This window comes from Mirounga leonina, unplaced genomic scaffold (genome assembly GCF_011800145.1).
Source record: "Mirounga leonina isolate KUSES-001 unplaced genomic scaffold, KU_Mleo_1.0 Mir_94, whole genome shotgun sequence".
NCBI classification, from domain to species: domain Eukaryota; kingdom Metazoa; phylum Chordata; class Mammalia; order Carnivora; family Phocidae; genus Mirounga; species Mirounga leonina.
This window is the reverse complement of record NW_023270855.1, coordinates 42,415,923-42,431,913: the sequence shown is the minus strand read 5'-3', so window position 1 is coordinate 42,431,913 and position 15,991 is coordinate 42,415,923. Positions and strand designations below refer to the sequence as shown.

Below are 15,991 nucleotides of genomic sequence, written 5' to 3'. Positions count from 1 at the left end.
CCATTTGTATTCTGGGATCGATCCAAAGTACAAGTGAAAAAAAGTGAGCTACTTCTCAGGGTGTCTGATGCATCCTGCCTCCACTTGATTCCACTTGAACTTGGGGAGGGAACAGCTTATTTCCTGTGTCTCAGCTGTGGAGATCCCTGATCAATGTCCCTACATATAATCTGGCTCTAAGAGGCCTTTTGCAGGATGTTGAGGTGCAATTGAGAGCTAGGGCCTGGTATTCAGACTTTGGGACCAACCCTCCCTTTTGTGTGTCGTTTGTTTTAGGAGGGGCCTTGCATTGTCTTGATCTCCAGTTTGTGTGTGTGGTGGAGTTTTGTTTTGTTTTTTGTTCAGTACCTTCTTTCAGACAAGGGGGGGTTTGTTGCCGCCTCGGCTTCTGTAGCTGATGTATTAAATCAGGAGCTTACGGGGGAGAGGATGCTGGCTGGTTCTCCTCTGTGGTGTGTGGCTCACTGGTCCTCCTTCAGGAAATGGTTGTGCAAGTGGGTCTGGTCGTGCACGTTTACCGTCCCCTGTAAACCCTGAAGCCGTTCCTCCCTCCTTTACCAAGATGCTCCTGGGTGGTTTGGGGTCATGAGCCAACATCCTCAGTATCCAGCCCAGGGTTGTCCTGATACACACCCCACGGAGTTTTTAAAAGAAAAAGAGCAACTGTAATGCTTTTGTTCTTATTTTCTTAGCTTCTAGGGACCTATTAAAAGAGTTCCCACAGCCCAAAAACCTTCTCAACAGTGTAATTGGAAGAGCCCTCGGCATCTCACATGCAAAAGACAAACTGGTCTACGTGCACACGAATGGACCGAAGAAAAAGGTAAAACTGACTGGTGGCTGGGAGACATGTTGGTGTGACTCTCAGGAAAGAGGCTGGCTGCCCTTTTCTCCCTCAGGTTTCTTTGTCAGGGAAGCCCATAAAGTGGGTTTCGTGAATTGAAAATGGCCAGCAGAGACTCTCAAAGCTAGGTCTAAAAAAGAGCCTGATTTAGAGAAAGGGAACACGGGGGAGATAAGGTGAGGAGTTCCCATCTTGGGTATGACCGGCCTCTGCACTGACCCCCGGTTCTGGTTCCTGTTGAATAACTGGGACTGCAGAGGGTCAGAGTTGATAAAAATTCCTGTTCCTAGAGTCTCGTAGGTCCTGGGACCCACAGAAGCATGCAGGCAGACCATTCTGAATGAAGATTTTTAATAATAAAGATGGGTTCCACCTTGCTCTCTGGCTAGAACATGGCACTTTGAAGAAGCAAAACAACTTGAGGTGGGATGAACGGCTTGAGGGTGGGCTGGTTAGAGCCTCACGGGGCTTAGCCGTGGGCATGGAGTGCTGCCTGCACTCGGCTCTGCTGCCATCAGGCCTAGAGCAGCCCCGTGTGACGTGCGGCAGCTCTGCAGTCTGGAAAGGCCACGGTCCTGATTCTCTCTTCTCTTCCCCAGAAAGTCACCCTCCACATAAAGTGGCCCAAGAGCGTGGAGGTCGAAGGTTATGGCAGCAAGAAGATCGACGCCGAGCGGCAGGCGGCAGCGGCGGCCTGCCAGCTCTTCAAGGTGACCCTCCCCTGGCGAGAGAGCCAGGCCACCCTCCATCCTGGGAAGGTCCTCGCCCCAGGCTCTGATGGGCTTTCTGGTACCAGGTGCCTCTCGGTGGAGGTTGACGGGTGTTCACTCACTCCCCTGTCCTTCCCACCTCGTGCTGCTTTTCTTGCTGTGCAGCCAGCAAGGGAATACTTGGCTGTTTGGGTTTGGTTTGGTTTTTTGCCACTGTAGTTTTCTACTGTCTGTGGTTTCAGAAAACACGGAGGAGAGCTCTTGATGAAAAACACGCCCTTCGTGCGGCACCGTGGCCACACTTCCATTTTGGTTTCGGTTTTTCTTTTCCTGTGATTTCCCATGGGTTTTCCGTGCACCCACACAGTTGTCTGTTCCTTGTAACGGACACGGGCGTTGCTTCTGTCACTCCCCAGTGGTTGGGCACGGGCTGCTTTCAGGTTCTTGGTTACCCAGTAGTTAACGAGCCCTTCGGTGCTGCTCACCAGCCTTTCTGTCAATCCCTAATTGGCTCCCTTTGTGGCTGCGCCAACCTTGAATCTTGCTCGGACTCCTCGGTCTTTATCTCTGCTCCACTGGGGACAAAGCTGTAGGGCGGGTATTCCTTCAGATTCTCTCCCACTGAATCCCCAGGCCTTCACTGTCCCCGCCTGCTCCCTGCATCTGAGGAGGGAGGGCCCTCTTCCTGCCGGGGCCCCACGCCCCCTTCTCGTCTCTGTCCCCTTTCTGCGTCAGTATGCCGAGGGTGAGAGATTCTCTGCATGTTTGAAGGTGGCCTGTGTGCAGCAAGTCACGGTCACGTTCCTCCCTGCCCTTTCTTTGTCTCTGTCTCCGCTCTGCTCATAGCCTCTCATTTGTTTGTATGTTTGTTGAATTGTGGTTAAGTTACACAAAATATGAAATTTACCATCTTAACCACTTTTCAGCAGTTGAATAGTATTAAGCATAGCATTAAGCATTGTGCAGCCAGTCTCCAGAACTTTTTCACCTTGCAAAACTGAAACACCATACACAGTAAACAGCAGATCCCCTACCCCTTCCCCTCAACCCCCAGCAGCCGCCATTCTACTGCCTCTTTCTATGCATTTGCCTCCTCAGGCATTTCATCTCCTCGTAGAAGTGGAGTCAAACAGTATCTGTCTCTTTGTGGCTCGCTTATCGTACTTAGCGTAGTGTCCTCAAGGTCCGTTCCCGTGGCTCGTGTCAGAACCTCCCTCCTCCTCAAAGCCGAGGAGCACTCCGTGGTATGCGTGTGCTCCATCGTGCACTGGTGGGCACTTTGGTGGTTTGCACCTCTGGCTCTTGTGAATAAGGCTGCTGTGAACACGAGTGTACAGACACTCTCTTCGGGACACTGCTTTCAGTTCCCAGAAATGGAATTGTTGGATCGTACGGTAGTTCTGTTCTCAGCTTTTTTAAGGAATCGCCATACTTCTTCCACGGGGGGCTGCACCGTTTCACATTCCTACCACCGGGGCACAGTCTCGCTACATCTGCACCAGCGCTCTGGGTGGTGGTTTTTAGTAGCTGTCCTCGTGGGTGTGAGGTGGGATCTCTTGGTTTTGATTGGCATTTCCCTAAGGGGTACTGATGTTGAGCATCTCTTTTCTCTTTTTTTTTTAAGGTAAATTCTTAAATTTGTGTTAACTGCACAGTGTTTTCTCAGTATGTAAGATATCACACCCTGATGGTAGATCTCGTATAGAGTAGCTGCAGAGGACAGAATGCGACAGAAGACAGTGTTTGTTTTTCACATCCCCAGTCCTTGTCTCTGACTGTCAGGAGGAGGTAGTTCTGTCCACTCTTCACAGCTCCCAGAAGCATCTTCTCTCAGTGTCCTTCTGTTGTCTTCCCCTTAGGAAACTCATAGCTACAGATCACAGGGAGCTGCTTTAGAGCCAAATGAAATCTCCTTCTGGGGGGGAAGGGACTGCTTTCATAAACTCTTCTTTTTGACCTGATGGAGCTGAAAATGTGGCAGAAGCTCTAAAGAACATTAAACCAAGCCGACTATGAATTTGTGGAAGATGAAGTTCCGTAGTCACATACAGTAATTGGTTCTTTGGGGGGAAAAAAAGTTTTTTTTGCCCCAAATGTACCTAAATCAGGTGGGAGTGGATTTTGAGGATTTGTGCCTGTATGTATCATTTTGTGCCATGCTGCAAAGAGCTCTAAGTTTTTTGTTTGTTTGTTTTTTTAAAGATTTTATTTATTTATTTGACAGACACAGCGAGAGAGGGAACACAAGCAGGGGGAATGGGGGAGGGAGAAGCAGGCTTCCGGCCGAGCAGGGAGCCTGAAGTGGGGCTCGATCCCAGGACCCCGGGACCATGACCTGAGCCAAAGGCAGACACTTAATGACTGAGCCGCCCAGGCGCCCCAAAGAGCTCTAAGTTTTGAGACTGCATTTGCATCTTGTGCTTCTTCCATCTGTGTCTTTTTGGAGAGATGTCTGAAGTTCTTTGCCTGTTGTTTAATCGGATGGATGTTTTTGTTGTTATGGGAGTCCTTTGTTCACATGGGAGTTCGCAGCTTTTTTATTCCCCAACGTCGGCACTCACCGTTCCGCAGCTCCTTCCTTTCCCCTTCCGAACCAGAGTGTTTATTAAGCGTTGCCCTCCTGCTCGGTGCCTGTTGCCAGCAGCACGGGGTTACTGAGTGTGCTCTTGTCAAATGCCCGAGCAGCTTAGCCAGACTTGGATTGGAATTATGTTATTTATGTTCATCTGGCTTCTCAGTGTGTGGTTCCTTAGACCCTAGTCACCTGCATTTCTCTTCTGCCTTGTGGATTCGGGAGTTTCTTGCAGGCAGGGACCAGGTCCCGTCTTTCCTGATGATGCTCAGGGTAGCCAGAGTGTTGTTTTATGCGTGCTAGAGACTCAGCAAGTTTTATTTGGTATTCTGTCTAGAAGAGAATGAAGCTGTAATACATTTTAAAATAATATATTTTGTATGAATGGCTTTATAAGCATCCCAGGTTATTTCTAGAATATGTTCTCAGCATAGGATTCTTAGGTCAGACCAGAGATAGATCTGTTTTGTGAGGTGGGTTCCATTTCTCTTAACTGCTGTATTCACTAAAGCTTTCTAGATCACTTTGTGAATGTATCAGCTTTTCCATTGCCTGTGGGGTTTGGGGTTTTTTTTTCCCCCCGTTTTTTTGTCTAATAGATGTAAGAGTTTACCTTGTCATTTTCATGTGTCAGAGCTAGACATCTCACGTGCCCTCTTGATGCCCAGTTGTGGCTTGGGGGCTGAGGCAGGCGGACGGGTGCAAAGGTATGACTCATGCCTAGGGGACTTAACAGTGTAAGGGGGCAGGTTCTGGGCAGACTGAGGCACGAGGATGGGCCCTCACAATATTCCCCCCCCCCCCCAGGGCTGGGGCCTGCTGGGTCCCCGAAATGAGCTGTTTGATGCAGCCAAATACCGCGTGCTAGCTGACCGCTTTGGCTCTCCGGCTGACAGCTGGTGGCGCCCAGAACCCACCATGCCACCTACTTCCTGGCGGCAGCTGAACCCTGAGAGCATCCGGCCGGGGGGACCTGGGGGCCTGTCCCGCTCCTTGGGCCGGGAAGAAGAGGAGGATGAGGAAGAAGAGCTGGAAGAGGGGACCATTGATGTCACCGACTTCCTGTCCATGACCCAGCAGGACTCCCACACCCCACTCAGGGACTCGAGGTACAGCTGGACGTGGGGGATGCGGGGAAGCTGGCTGCACCTTGACATGGGGATGGGTGATGTTCCCTGGGAGCCTTCTCTAAAATGGGAGGGTCCCTGCCCTGCGTCTCTGCCTGTGTGTCCCGTTATTCATATCGGCACGTCTGTCGTTCTGCTGTGTGGCTGGGCTTCTGCAAAACAACAGCAGGGACCCTCCCTCCGGGTCACACTTGGGTCCCTCCGAGGCCCAGCCACTACTCTGCCTGCCCCTGGGCCCCTGCCCCCTGCCCTCAGTTATCTGTTTGGGGAAACTGAGGGAGCGTCAGTCATGCTGTGTGTCTGAGAAGATCAGGGGCCACGCGAAGACGCCGGGCCTGTTGTTTTTTCCATACCTCCTGCTGCCCGCCTGCAGTGTCCTAGCCCCCCTGGGCCTCAGAGCCTGAGGTGAAATGGGCGCAGGAAGAGAGAGAGCTTTTTCACCTGAACTTTTGGTCCTCCCAGGGGGGGTTCCTTTGAAATGACAGACGACGACAGTGCTATCAGGGCCCTGACCCAGTTTCCGCTTCCCAAGAACCTTCTGGCCAAAGTGATTCAGATAGCAACATCGTCCTCCACAGCTAAGGTGAGTCGGGTCTCCTAGAAGTGCGTGTGGGTGGGGAGCTGGCTTGGTTGTGTCTGCTCGTCCCCGGGACCAGGTAGGAGGGAAGCTGGGAAGGCCGAGGTTACCTGTACCCTCAGCCCGCACCTAAGCCAGTCGGGGGGGCTCGGGGTCCTTGCACTGTGAAGGGGGTGAAGCAGCCAGGAGTGAATGGAAGTTGGTGTGGGAGTTCGGGGGTCGGGCTGGCGCCGTGGGAGCGGGAGACCCGGGTTTGGTCCGGGGTGGCTGGCAGGGGTGGGGTCGGGGTGGCGCTCTCTGGCTGAGGTTGAATTTCATCTCTGTGGCTGGGCTCAGGGCTTCGGTCGGCACAGCTTCTCCCCAGGGGGTAAGGCCTTCATGCACCCCCAGAATGTGCCTGGTTCTGGCTCAGGCTGACAGGTTCGACCCACAGCTGCCACCATGCCTGTTTGCTTTGAAGGTGCCGAGAGCACCGTGGGCCAGGAGGGCAGGTGGAGGCACTGCCCAGACACTGACTTCAGGCGTGAAACCACGGGACAGCCGGAGCCAGCCCCGGGAGCTGCGGCCCTGTCGGGGCTTGCTTCTGCTGCCCAGTGGCTCGTCTCGTGTGGCCGATGTTTGGCACCTGCTGTGATGGGGGTTAATTCCATCTCTGGGTTCCTTGGCATCCTGAGAACCGCATTCTCTGCCTTTCTATAGCCATTTCTCTTGCCTTCCGTGTAGAACCTCATGCAGTTCCATACTGTGGGCACCAAGACCAAGCTGTCCACCCTCACCCTGCTCTGGCCCTGTCCCATGACCTTTGTCGCCAAAGGGCGCCGCAAAGCAGAGGCTGAGAATAAGGCGGCAGCCTTGGCCTGCAAGAAACTGAAGGTGAGTCGGGCGGGTCCCTGGCCTGATGTGTCAGAGGCTTGGAGCTCCCCTACCCTTGGCGGATTGGTCCCGTTCTCCAGGAAACGAAATCCACCACCCCGGGCCTTTGGCCCGAGCACAGAAGCATCTGGGGCCCGAGCCTTGCTCGTCCGGCTGTGGCTGCTGCCTTCCGGAGGCCCTCACGCTCGCTGCGAAGGTGCTTTGCCTGTGGGCTCAGCCTTTTCTGGGGTGTTGCCGGCGCCCAGCTGAAGCCCGGAGGGGACACGCCTGTTTTTCTGAATGGCACAAAGCTGGGGGAATGGTGCCTGTGCTGAGTGGCAGACTTGGTGTCTAGAAAGATCTGAATTACCTGGGCTTTGTGGGCAAAACGGATCCTAAGGCGTTACCTGGGATGGAGATCGAAGATTCCGCGAAGTCCAAGGTGAGGCAGTTCCTGTGAAGAGGCTGCGGAGGCCAGCTGTGCCCCACAGTGGGAAGCCAGCAGAGCCGTGACTGCCCGAGAAGGGGGTGATCTGAACCCCGTCGGCACAGGCTTAGTGTGCAGAGCAAGAGAGCGAGGAGGCCCTGCCCTCTGCTCTGGTCAGACATGCCTTTGGTGTGCGTTCGGCTCCAGGAACCCCATTTTAGACCCAGCTGATGGTGAGAGGTAGCGAGAGCCTGGAGAATGGAGGAGGGATCGGGGCGCCTGGGGGTGCAGTCGGTTAAGCGTCCGACTCTCGGTTTCAGCTCAGGTCGTGATCTCGGTGCTGGGATCGAGGCCCGGTGCTTGGGCTCTGCGCTCAGCAGGGAGTCTGCTCGCGGGTTCTCCCTCTGCCCCTCCCCCTGCGTGCGTGTGGGTGCGCTCTCGCTCAAATAAACCAGCGAGTGACTGAATGAATCAATTAGTAAAATCTTAAAGAAGAGGGAGAGGTACAGGAACCTGTGGTTCCGGAGGGCAGCACTGGGGCTAATGGACGGCACCTGGCGGAAGTCTGACTTTCAGCCGGATGGCCACGGGCACGGGTGATTGGGAGCCTCGCAGCGCGGGCCAGCCGTGTCGTGGGGAGGAGCCAGCTCCCAGGTGGCAGCGGTGCGGAGACAGCCCCGGGCTGGCCGCTGCTCCGAGGCCACAGGGAAACCCCCAGGCCTGGGAGAGGTGGAAGCCTCTCTGGGGGCGAGGTGTCTGTGTCGGCGCCTCCGTGGCCCAGGGACTAGATGCTTGTGCTTGAGGTCGGTCATGAGCGCGGAGGGGGCGAGCCCCCATGGGGACAGTGTTCCTGAAGCGGGGGGGGGTCCCAGTAGCACAGGGGACAGGCACACAGGACTAGGGAAGGACGACCGGTTTTGCACGCCTGTCGGAGGTGCTGGGATGCCGTGGGTTAGGTCTAGGGAGGGAAGCAAGACGCGGTGTTTACCGAGTCGTGTGAATAGACACTTCTAGGAAAGTCCACCTGTGTTCGTATGATGGGGTCACAGGTGGAACAGGTGCCATGTGGACCAGAAAGGTTGCGGGGGGGAGGGGGTGTGCTTTGGAGGTAGTGAAAATGGGTGCTGTGGGGCTGTGATGGGGTCAGTGAGAGCCTGGCCCTCCTGGCTTAGCGTCCGTGCTGGGAACTCGTAGAGGCGAGATTGGGCTGTTGTGGGGGCCCCCGCTGCTCAAGGAGAGGTTTCTGAGGGGCATTCCTCTTGGATATGTCAGGGCTTGTTTTTCTTGGAATGATTTTAACTAGTTAAATTTTGGGACGGGTGGAGATTTGCATTTTCCAGGTTTCTAATTACTCTTTTCTGTACGTGTCTGCTAAAAACCAAAATCTCTTAGAGAAGCAGTTGCTCTGTGTGATCTCTCTCAAGCTCCTGAGCCTGTTTGCGCTGGTTCTGGGGAGGCAGGGCCCCAGAGCGAGCTGTGCTTGTCCCCGCTGCAGAGCCTGGGCCTGGTGGACCGCAACAATGAGCCGCTTACCCACGCCATGTATAACCTGGCCTCCTTGCGTGAGCTGGGCGAGACGCAGCGCCGGCCATGCACCATCCAGGTGCCTGAGCCCATCCTCCGAAAGATAGAGACCTTCCTGAACCATGTAAGAGAGCCGAGAGCGCGCCGCCCCACCCCCGCCCCCTGCCCGCCTCCAGCTTCTCCTGACGGAAAGGCTCCACGCGTGCCGCGGGCGCGCTACCTGCCCGTTGTCCCCGCTGAGGCCGGAGCCCAGGAGCACCCTTGCCCCGAGCAGCCCTGTCTTGCCCGAGAACGTCCTCGGGCAGTCGTGCGCGGAGTCCCCCACCAGTGGGCCGGGCCTCGGCGTCCGGCCCCGGTGAACCGTGTGGAGGGTATCGCGAGTGAATGAGGAAAAAGGTGTCGGTCTTTCACCGTTGTGCTTGCTTCTCCCATCCCTCAGTACCCTGTGGACAGTTCCTGGATCTCCCCGGAGCTCCGGCTGCAGAGCGAGGACATCTTGCCCTTGGGCAAGGACTCAGGGCCCCTGAGTGACCCTATCACAGGCAAGCCCTACGTGCCCCTGTCAGAAGCAGAGGAGGTACGTCTGAGCCAGAACTTGCTGGAGCTGTGGCGGCGGCGAGGGCCAGTCTGGCAGGAGGCCCCCCAGCTCCCCGTGGACCCGCATCGGGACACCATCCTCAATGCCATCGAGCAGCACCCGGTGGTGGTCATCTCTGGGGACACGGGCTGCGGCAAGACCACGCGCATCCCCCAGCTGCTGCTGGAGCGCTTCGTGACCGAGGGCCGCGGCGCCCGCTGCAACGTGATCATCACCCAGCCGCGCCGCATCTCCGCCGTGTCTGTGGCACAGCGGGTCAGCCACGAACTGGGCCCTTCTCTGCGCCGGAACGTGGGCTTCCAGGTGCGGTTGGAAAGCAAGCCCCCGGCCCGCGGCGGGGCCCTGCTCTTCTGCACCGTGGGCATCCTGCTGCGGAAGCTGCAGAGCAACCCCAGCCTGGAGGGCGTGAGCCATGTCATCGTGGACGAGGTCCACGAGCGGGACGTGAACACAGACTTCCTGCTGATTCTGCTCAAGGGCCTGCAGCGGCTCAACCCGGCCCTGCGGCTAGTGCTGATGAGCGCCACGGGCGATAACGAGCGCTTCTCCCGCTACTTTGGCGGCTGCCCGGTCATCAAGGTGCCGGGCTTCATGTACCCGGTCAAGGAGCACTACCTGGAGGACATCCTGGCCAAGCTGGGCAAGCACCAGTACCCGCACCGGCACCGGCACCACGAGGTGAGGGGACCCGCCGCCCCCGCCCTCCCCGGCCTTTGCCCTGGCTTCCCCGCCTGCCTGTCCCTGTGGTGCCGTGGCCGAGGGCAAGGCCGTGCTCCCAAGTCTCGGTGTCCTTGATAGAAACAGAACGATCAGGGCTTCTGGGCGAGAGGGCGGTGAGGGTTGGGGGTGACTGTTGAGTGCCTTGGCCTCGCCGAGTCACAGAGTGGCTGCGTCCTTCCCCGGGGGCTGTGACTGTGGCCTCTCCCCCCACCCCCCTGCCCCCAGTCTGAGGATGAGTGTGCACTCGATTTGGACCTCGTGACGGATCTGGTTCTGCACATCGATGCCCGAGGGGAGCCAGGTGGGTGCTTTCCCCCCCGCCCCCGTGCCCACCCTGCCCTCCAGCTGCCGAGAGTGACGGCTCATGCCTGCAGGGCCCCTTTACAGGTGGGATCCTCTGCTTCCTGCCTGGTTGGCAGGAGATCAAAGGAGTGCAGCAACGCCTCCAGGAGGCCCTGGGCATGCACGAGAGCAAGTACCTCATCCTGCCAGGTGAGAGCGGGCGAGCGAGGCGCGATTGCCCCCAGACGCCAGTCTGGCCCTCTGGCCTGGGGACTCCCACCCAGCTGGGACTCGGGGCTGGATTTCTGACCAGGCTGCCCTGCTCTGGCTGGCTTTTCCACCTTGACTGGGCACCCACGTATCCTTGATCTGGGCCTCTGTTTCATCAAAATGGGGTCAAAGTCCTTGCCCTGTACCCTCATCCCAGGGAGCAGGAGCAGTACCCATAACCAGCGTGTTCTTGCTGCCCACCAGTACACTCCAACATCCCCATGATGGACCAGAAGGCCATATTCCAGCAGCCGCCAGTTGGGGTGCGCAAGATCGTCTTGGCCACCAATATCGCGGAGACGTCGATTACAGTCAATGACATCGTGCACGTGGTGGACAGCGGTCTGCACAAGGAGGAACGCTATGACCTGAAGACCAAGGTGGCACCCGTCTCCCGGGCCCAGCCAGCCCCTGGGGGAAGAACTACAAGTTCCGAGGTGGCCCCCAGCCCCGATCAGCCTTGGACTTGCCGCTGTGTCGTGTGTCCGGAGAAGGCCACACTCATGGGCTGTCGGTGTCCCTGTTGTGGGGGGGCCGTTGAGGGGTTAAGTGAGGTGAAGGCCAGACGAGGGGCAGCACTGAGGAAGGCCTGCTGGCCTCTGCGTCGCTGCTCACCTGCCCCCTCCCCCAGGTGTCGTGCCTGGAGACTGTGTGGGTGTCACGAGCCAATGTGATCCAGCGCCGGGGCCGGGCGGGCCGCTGCCAGTCAGGCTTTGCCTACCACCTGTTCCCGCGGAGCCGGCTGGAGAAAATGGTCCCTTTCCAAGTGCCGGAGATTCTGCGCACGCCCCTCGAGAACCTGGTGCTACAAGCCAAAATCCACATGCCTGAGAAGACGGTGCGCCAGAGGCGGGGCCGGGCCGGGGCTGGACTTGGTGAGGGAAGGTGGGAGGTGGGGCTCATGGCGGGCTCCGGCCGCTTCTCGCTGTAGGCGGTGGAGTTCCTTTCCAAGGCCGTGGACAGTCCAAACATTAAGGCGGTGGACGAGGCTGTGATCTTGCTCCAGGAGATCGGTGAGTGGGGCCGGGCCGGGCCGGGCCGCGCCGCAGCGTGGCGCTCAAGGGCGAGTCTGACCGCTGAGCTGTTGCAGGAGTGCTGGACCAGCGGGAGTACCTGACCACCCTGGGGCAGCGCCTGGCCCACATCTCCACCGACCCCCGGCTGGCCAAGGCCATAGTGCTGGCCGCCATCTTCCGCTGCCTGCACCCGCTGCTAGTGGTCGTCTCCTGTCTCACCCGGGACCCCTTCAGCAGTAGCCTGCAGAACCGGGCGGAGGTGGACAAGGTCAGCCCCGCCCCTCCCCCACCCCCCGTCCGGAAAGCCGCTGCAGCCGGCCCTCACCCTGTGGCCTCGGCGCCCCCTTCCGCTCCCTCCCAGGTGAAGGCACTGTTGAGCCACGACAGCGGCAGTGATCACCTGGCCTTCGTGCGGGCCGTGGCGGGCTGGGAGGAGGTGCTGCGCTGGCAGGACCGCAGCTCCCGTGAGAACTATCTGGAGGAAAATCTGCTCTACGCCCCCAGCCTGCGCTTCATCCACGGTCAGTGGGCCCCCCTCCCCCGCCCAACTGGCCCAGGGCACGGGCTTGGGGTTCCCCGGCCTTGTGGCTCAGGGGGCCGCAGGCTCAGCCCGCCCTCCCCTCCCCAGGACTCATCAAGCAGTTCTCGGAGAACATTTACGAGGCTTTCCTGGTGGGGAAGCCCTCCGACTGCACCCTGGCCTCTGCCCAGTGCAACGAGTACAGCGAGGAGGAGGAGCTGGTGAAGGGTGTGCTGATGGCGGGCCTCTACCCTAACCTCATCCAGGTGCCATCTCGGGAAAGGGTCCGGTGGGCCCCAGCCTCCTCCGCCACCCCGGGCTCCTCGCTCAGCCCGCCCCTCTCTCCTTTGATCCTCGCAGGTGAGGCAGGGCAAGGTGACCCGGCAGGGCAAGTTCAAGCCCAACAGTGTCACTTACAGGACCAAATCAGGCAACATCTTGCTGCACAAGTCGACCATTAACAGGTGGGAGGCAGGCAGGGCCGGGGCCGGGTGGCTGGCGGGGGCCCGAACGGTGGGCTCACGCCCGCGCTCTGTTCCGTAGGGAGGCCACGCGGCTGCGGAGCCGATGGCTGACGTATTTCATGGCTGTCAAGTCCAACGGCAGCGTCTTCGTGCGGGACTCCTCCCAGGTGCACCCGCTAGCCGTGCTGCTGCTGACCGACGGGGACGTGCACATCCGGGGTGGGTACTGGCCGCCCCTCCCGCCCCGCTGCGGCTTGGGCTGCTCTGTGGCCCCTGGGGGGGGGGGAGCCCGGTCTCACCTCGCCTCTGCGCCGCCTTCCCCCCCCCCCAGACGATGGGCGCCGAGCCACCATCTCCCTGAGCGACAGTGACCTGCTGCGGCTGGAGGGGGACTCGCGCACCGTGCGGCTGCTGCGGGAGCTGCGCCGGGCGCTGGGCCGCATGGTGGAGCGGAGCCTGCGCAGCGAGCTGGCCGCACTGCCGCCGGGCGTGCAGCAGGAGCACGGGCAGCTGCTGGCGCTGCTGGCCGAGCTGCTGCGGGGGCCCTGTGGCAGCTTCGACGTGCGCAAGACGGCGGACGACTGAGCCCCCGTCTGCTGGGGCCATGTACAGAGTGCAAATGTTTATTTAAAATAAAGTTCTATTTATCCCTTGTGAGCATCGCTGTCCGCGGGGGGGCTCCTCTCTCGGGGCCGCAGCACCCACACTCCTGCTTTGCGCAGGGCCCCCCCCCCCCGTGCCCCCGGTCCCTGTCCCCTCAGGCCGGGCCGGCGGGCACGGAGCACGCACTCACCCAGGCCTCCCTTGCGCTCCGCGCCTCGCCCCGAGCAGAACCGGGGAGCAGTTCCCCAGGCAGCCAAGGCCACTTGAACCGTAACCTTCGAGGGGCCTTGGGTTGCGTAGCGGCCCTTCCGTGAGCTGGGACTTCGGTCACATCCACAGTGCACAGATGAGGGGCTAAGGTCATCCAGACTGCACGGTGCACGGCAGCCCCTTGATGCCAGGGGACGAGCTGGGGGGGCGGCGAGGTCGGGGATGCTGGCGGTGGACCCCGGCCAGACCGCACGACGTACAGAAGAGACCACCTGTGTGGTGGGCCAGCACGAGCTTTATTCACTCTCGCAATCGGTACAACAGAACCACAGATTGACACAGGCAGTGGCTGAGCCAGAAGCAAACTGGAGGTTCAGAGACGCACCCCCACACGGCTGCAGGTGGTCCCTCGCTGTGAGGGCGCCTTCTCTGCTTCTCGGGCTTGGGGGACACTTCAAGGGAGCTGGGACCACTCCAGCCCACCTACAGCGTTCTCCACGAGGGTCACCTCTCCCACCCCTACCCTTGGACCGGTTGTCCACCTCCGCACGTGCGTGGCCCCGGGACTCACACAAGGAGGGCATCGGCACCTTCAGGCCCTGCACCATCTACCGCTTCCTCCCCAGCTTCCTTCTGCCCCTTCCTCCTGCCGACAAAACACGGGTGCCCCGATGTCCCTGGCACACGGCGTTCTGCAGTCCTCGGTGCGGGGAAGACCCCTGCAGTCTGCGCTCGGGGAGCCGCGGATGTGGGGTCCCACCTCCCCGAGAGAAATGCTACCTCAGAAGTGGGAGAACCTGCCGGCCCAGATGCCTTCCCTCTACACGGAGGTCCGATCTGAACCTAAGTCAAGAACCCCTACCTTCTGGGCTCCAGGAAGGGGGGCAGCATGAGCAGCGGCGGGGAGGGCGAGGGGCCGAGTGCCGGCCTCCTCGGGGGCAAGTCTGCACTGCAGGAAATGCTCGTCCAGAGGAGACGCCCTCGGAGACTCCCGGGCCATTTCACTACAAACTGTTACATTTTAATCCTTTATTAGAAACCATGCAAACTTTAATAAAAAAAAAAATACAAGTGCAATAAGAATCTTCGTGTCAATACAATTCCCGGGATTTCTCATCATCGCAGCCACCCCAAGACCGGGCCTAGCTGGGACACCCCTCCACAGGCCGGCCTCCCCTCTCCCCTCTCCCCAGTCAGGCTGTAGTGGGGGTGGAGATGGCCTGTCTCATGCCTTTTTAAAATTTCCACACCTGATTCCCCATCACCCACGTGAGTTCTGGACATCTTGGGCTCCCTGGTAACTGAGGGCTCTGGTGTCCTAGGCCTGTGAGTCTGGAGGATTTTGACCTCCATAGCCCTTCCCTGTTTCTCCAGCCCCAAACTTGTATCTCCCACTAGATCCCAGGGAATGAGACAGAGATGCCAAAACCAGCCTCTTGGTTAGAAAAGAAAAGCAGCATACACACAAAATACCAGAACCACCAGTCCACACCGACCAGCCCTAGTGTGCCCTACCTGCCCACCAGGCCACAGCCCCTGCGTCTCACCTGCCCTGCCCACACCTTCTCCGGGGCCCCGAGCTGCCCGGGTCAGGGCAGCCCCTGATGCCTGACCTCCCGGCTGGAGGCTTAAGGATCTCCCCTCCCTGTTTCCTTTAACACCTACTGAGGACTTTCATTTAGACATGGCTTCAACCTGCGAAACTCCTCTACCAGTTTTTAGGTTATTTAAAAAAAAAAAAAAAAAAAAAAGATAAAACAAGAAAAGAGTGTGACAGCAGCTAGGCAGGTATGGGAAGCAGTGGGGACAGTATAAGCCGACCCCTAACTAACTTGGGGCAGGGCAGCAAGATGCGCCTGGCCCCACCTGCACGGTGGGCACCACGGAGGGGTCAAAGGGAGAGGCAGTGGCCTAGCGGGCTCCGGGGGAGGCAATCAGCATCCTGCCACCGCGCGGCCGTCCAATTCCACTCTTCTCTTCAGGTGGACCCAGCGAGGAGGGCAGTTATGTCAGTTTCTCTTGGGTTTGGTCCAAAAAACCCAAAGAGGAGGTTGGAATCTGGCTCCCCACCCCCCACCCCCAGATCCCACAAGATCCCAAGTTGGCCTCTCCACCCCATTCACCTCCCAACCTCGTCTGCCGAGCGGTGCGCAATGATGGGACAGGAACAAAGCAAGGAGCGGGGGTGGGGTGGGGGCCAGGGCAGGGAGCAGAGGAGGTTTGGGGGCGGGCCTGCTGCTGCCCTGGGCAAGCAAGGCAGGGGGAACAGGGTGGGGCCTGCAGGACTTGGGGCCTGGGGCCCAGCACCCAAGCCGTGTGGGGTCTAGATTGCAGCCCGGGAGAGGGAGCCAAGGGCCCGGGTGCCTGAGCTGGGGCCGCCAGGGAAGTGGGGGGGGCGGGAGACAATGTCAGCCCCGTGGTCGGTGCGGGCCCTGGCATTTGCCCGGAACGTCAGCCTGTAGGTCTCAATCTGCAGTGACACGGGAGGAGGGAAGGGAGGGGGTAACGAGGGACACAAGAGGGGGAACACAGGGGACGGAAGACGAGACCAGAATGTCATCATTAGATGCCTGGAAAATAAAAGGTTGCTTGGTTAAACTTTAGGCCACACTCTAGTCAAAAACAGAAAAGGAGTTTGAATTAACAGCCAGTGGCAGGGCCCCCGGCCGGCCCTC

At 59.0% G+C, this 15,991-nt stretch overlaps 2 protein-coding genes across 19 annotated transcripts in view; one reads left to right on the top strand and one right to left on the bottom strand.

Annotated features, from left to right (window-relative positions):
- DHX30 (DExH-box helicase 30) overlaps window positions 1–13,160 on the top strand; it is a 29,170-nt gene extending 16,010 nt beyond the window's left edge. For 5 of the 7 annotated variants that reach the window (XM_034998413.1, XM_034998419.1, XM_034998414.1 and 2 more), the window contains 17 exons: window positions 693–823; window positions 1,444–1,554; window positions 4,934–5,235; window positions 5,716–5,836; window positions 6,554–6,703; window positions 8,605–8,757; window positions 9,073–9,909; window positions 10,177–10,252; window positions 10,339–10,443; window positions 10,708–10,883; window positions 11,135–11,341; window positions 11,435–11,516; window positions 11,594–12,040; window positions 12,148–12,305; window positions 12,400–12,503; window positions 12,583–12,722; window positions 12,835–13,160. In XM_034998413.1, coding sequence (XP_034854304.1) covers window positions 693–823; window positions 1,444–1,554; window positions 4,934–5,235; window positions 5,716–5,836; window positions 6,554–6,703; window positions 8,605–8,757; window positions 9,073–9,909; window positions 10,177–10,252; window positions 10,339–10,443; window positions 10,708–10,883; window positions 11,135–11,341; window positions 11,435–11,516; window positions 11,594–12,040; window positions 12,148–12,305; window positions 12,400–12,503; window positions 12,583–12,722; window positions 12,835–13,088 — 3,554 coding nt within the window. In that variant the 3' untranslated portion in view covers window positions 13,089–13,160. The remainder of the gene's footprint in view (window positions 1–692; window positions 824–1,443; window positions 1,555–4,933; window positions 5,236–5,715; window positions 5,837–6,553; window positions 6,704–8,604; window positions 8,758–9,072; window positions 9,910–10,176; window positions 10,253–10,338; window positions 10,444–10,707; window positions 10,884–11,134; window positions 11,342–11,434; window positions 11,517–11,593; window positions 12,041–12,147; window positions 12,306–12,399; window positions 12,504–12,582; window positions 12,723–12,834) is intronic. The other 2 variants (XM_034998417.1, XM_034998415.1) reach the window with 1 other exon arrangement.
- Window positions 13,161–13,593: 433 nt separating this feature from the next.
- Window positions 13,594–15,991, bottom strand: part of MAP4 (microtubule associated protein 4) — a 200,329-nt gene continuing 197,931 nt past the window's right edge. For 11 of the 12 annotated variants that reach the window (XM_034998405.1, XM_034998404.1, XM_034998403.1 and 8 more), the window contains one exon: window positions 13,594–15,886. In XM_034998405.1, coding sequence (XP_034854296.1) covers window positions 15,879–15,886 — 8 coding nt within the window. In that variant the 3' untranslated portion in view covers window positions 13,594–15,878. The remainder of the gene's footprint in view (window positions 15,887–15,991) is intronic. The other variant, XM_034998400.1, reaches the window with a different exon arrangement.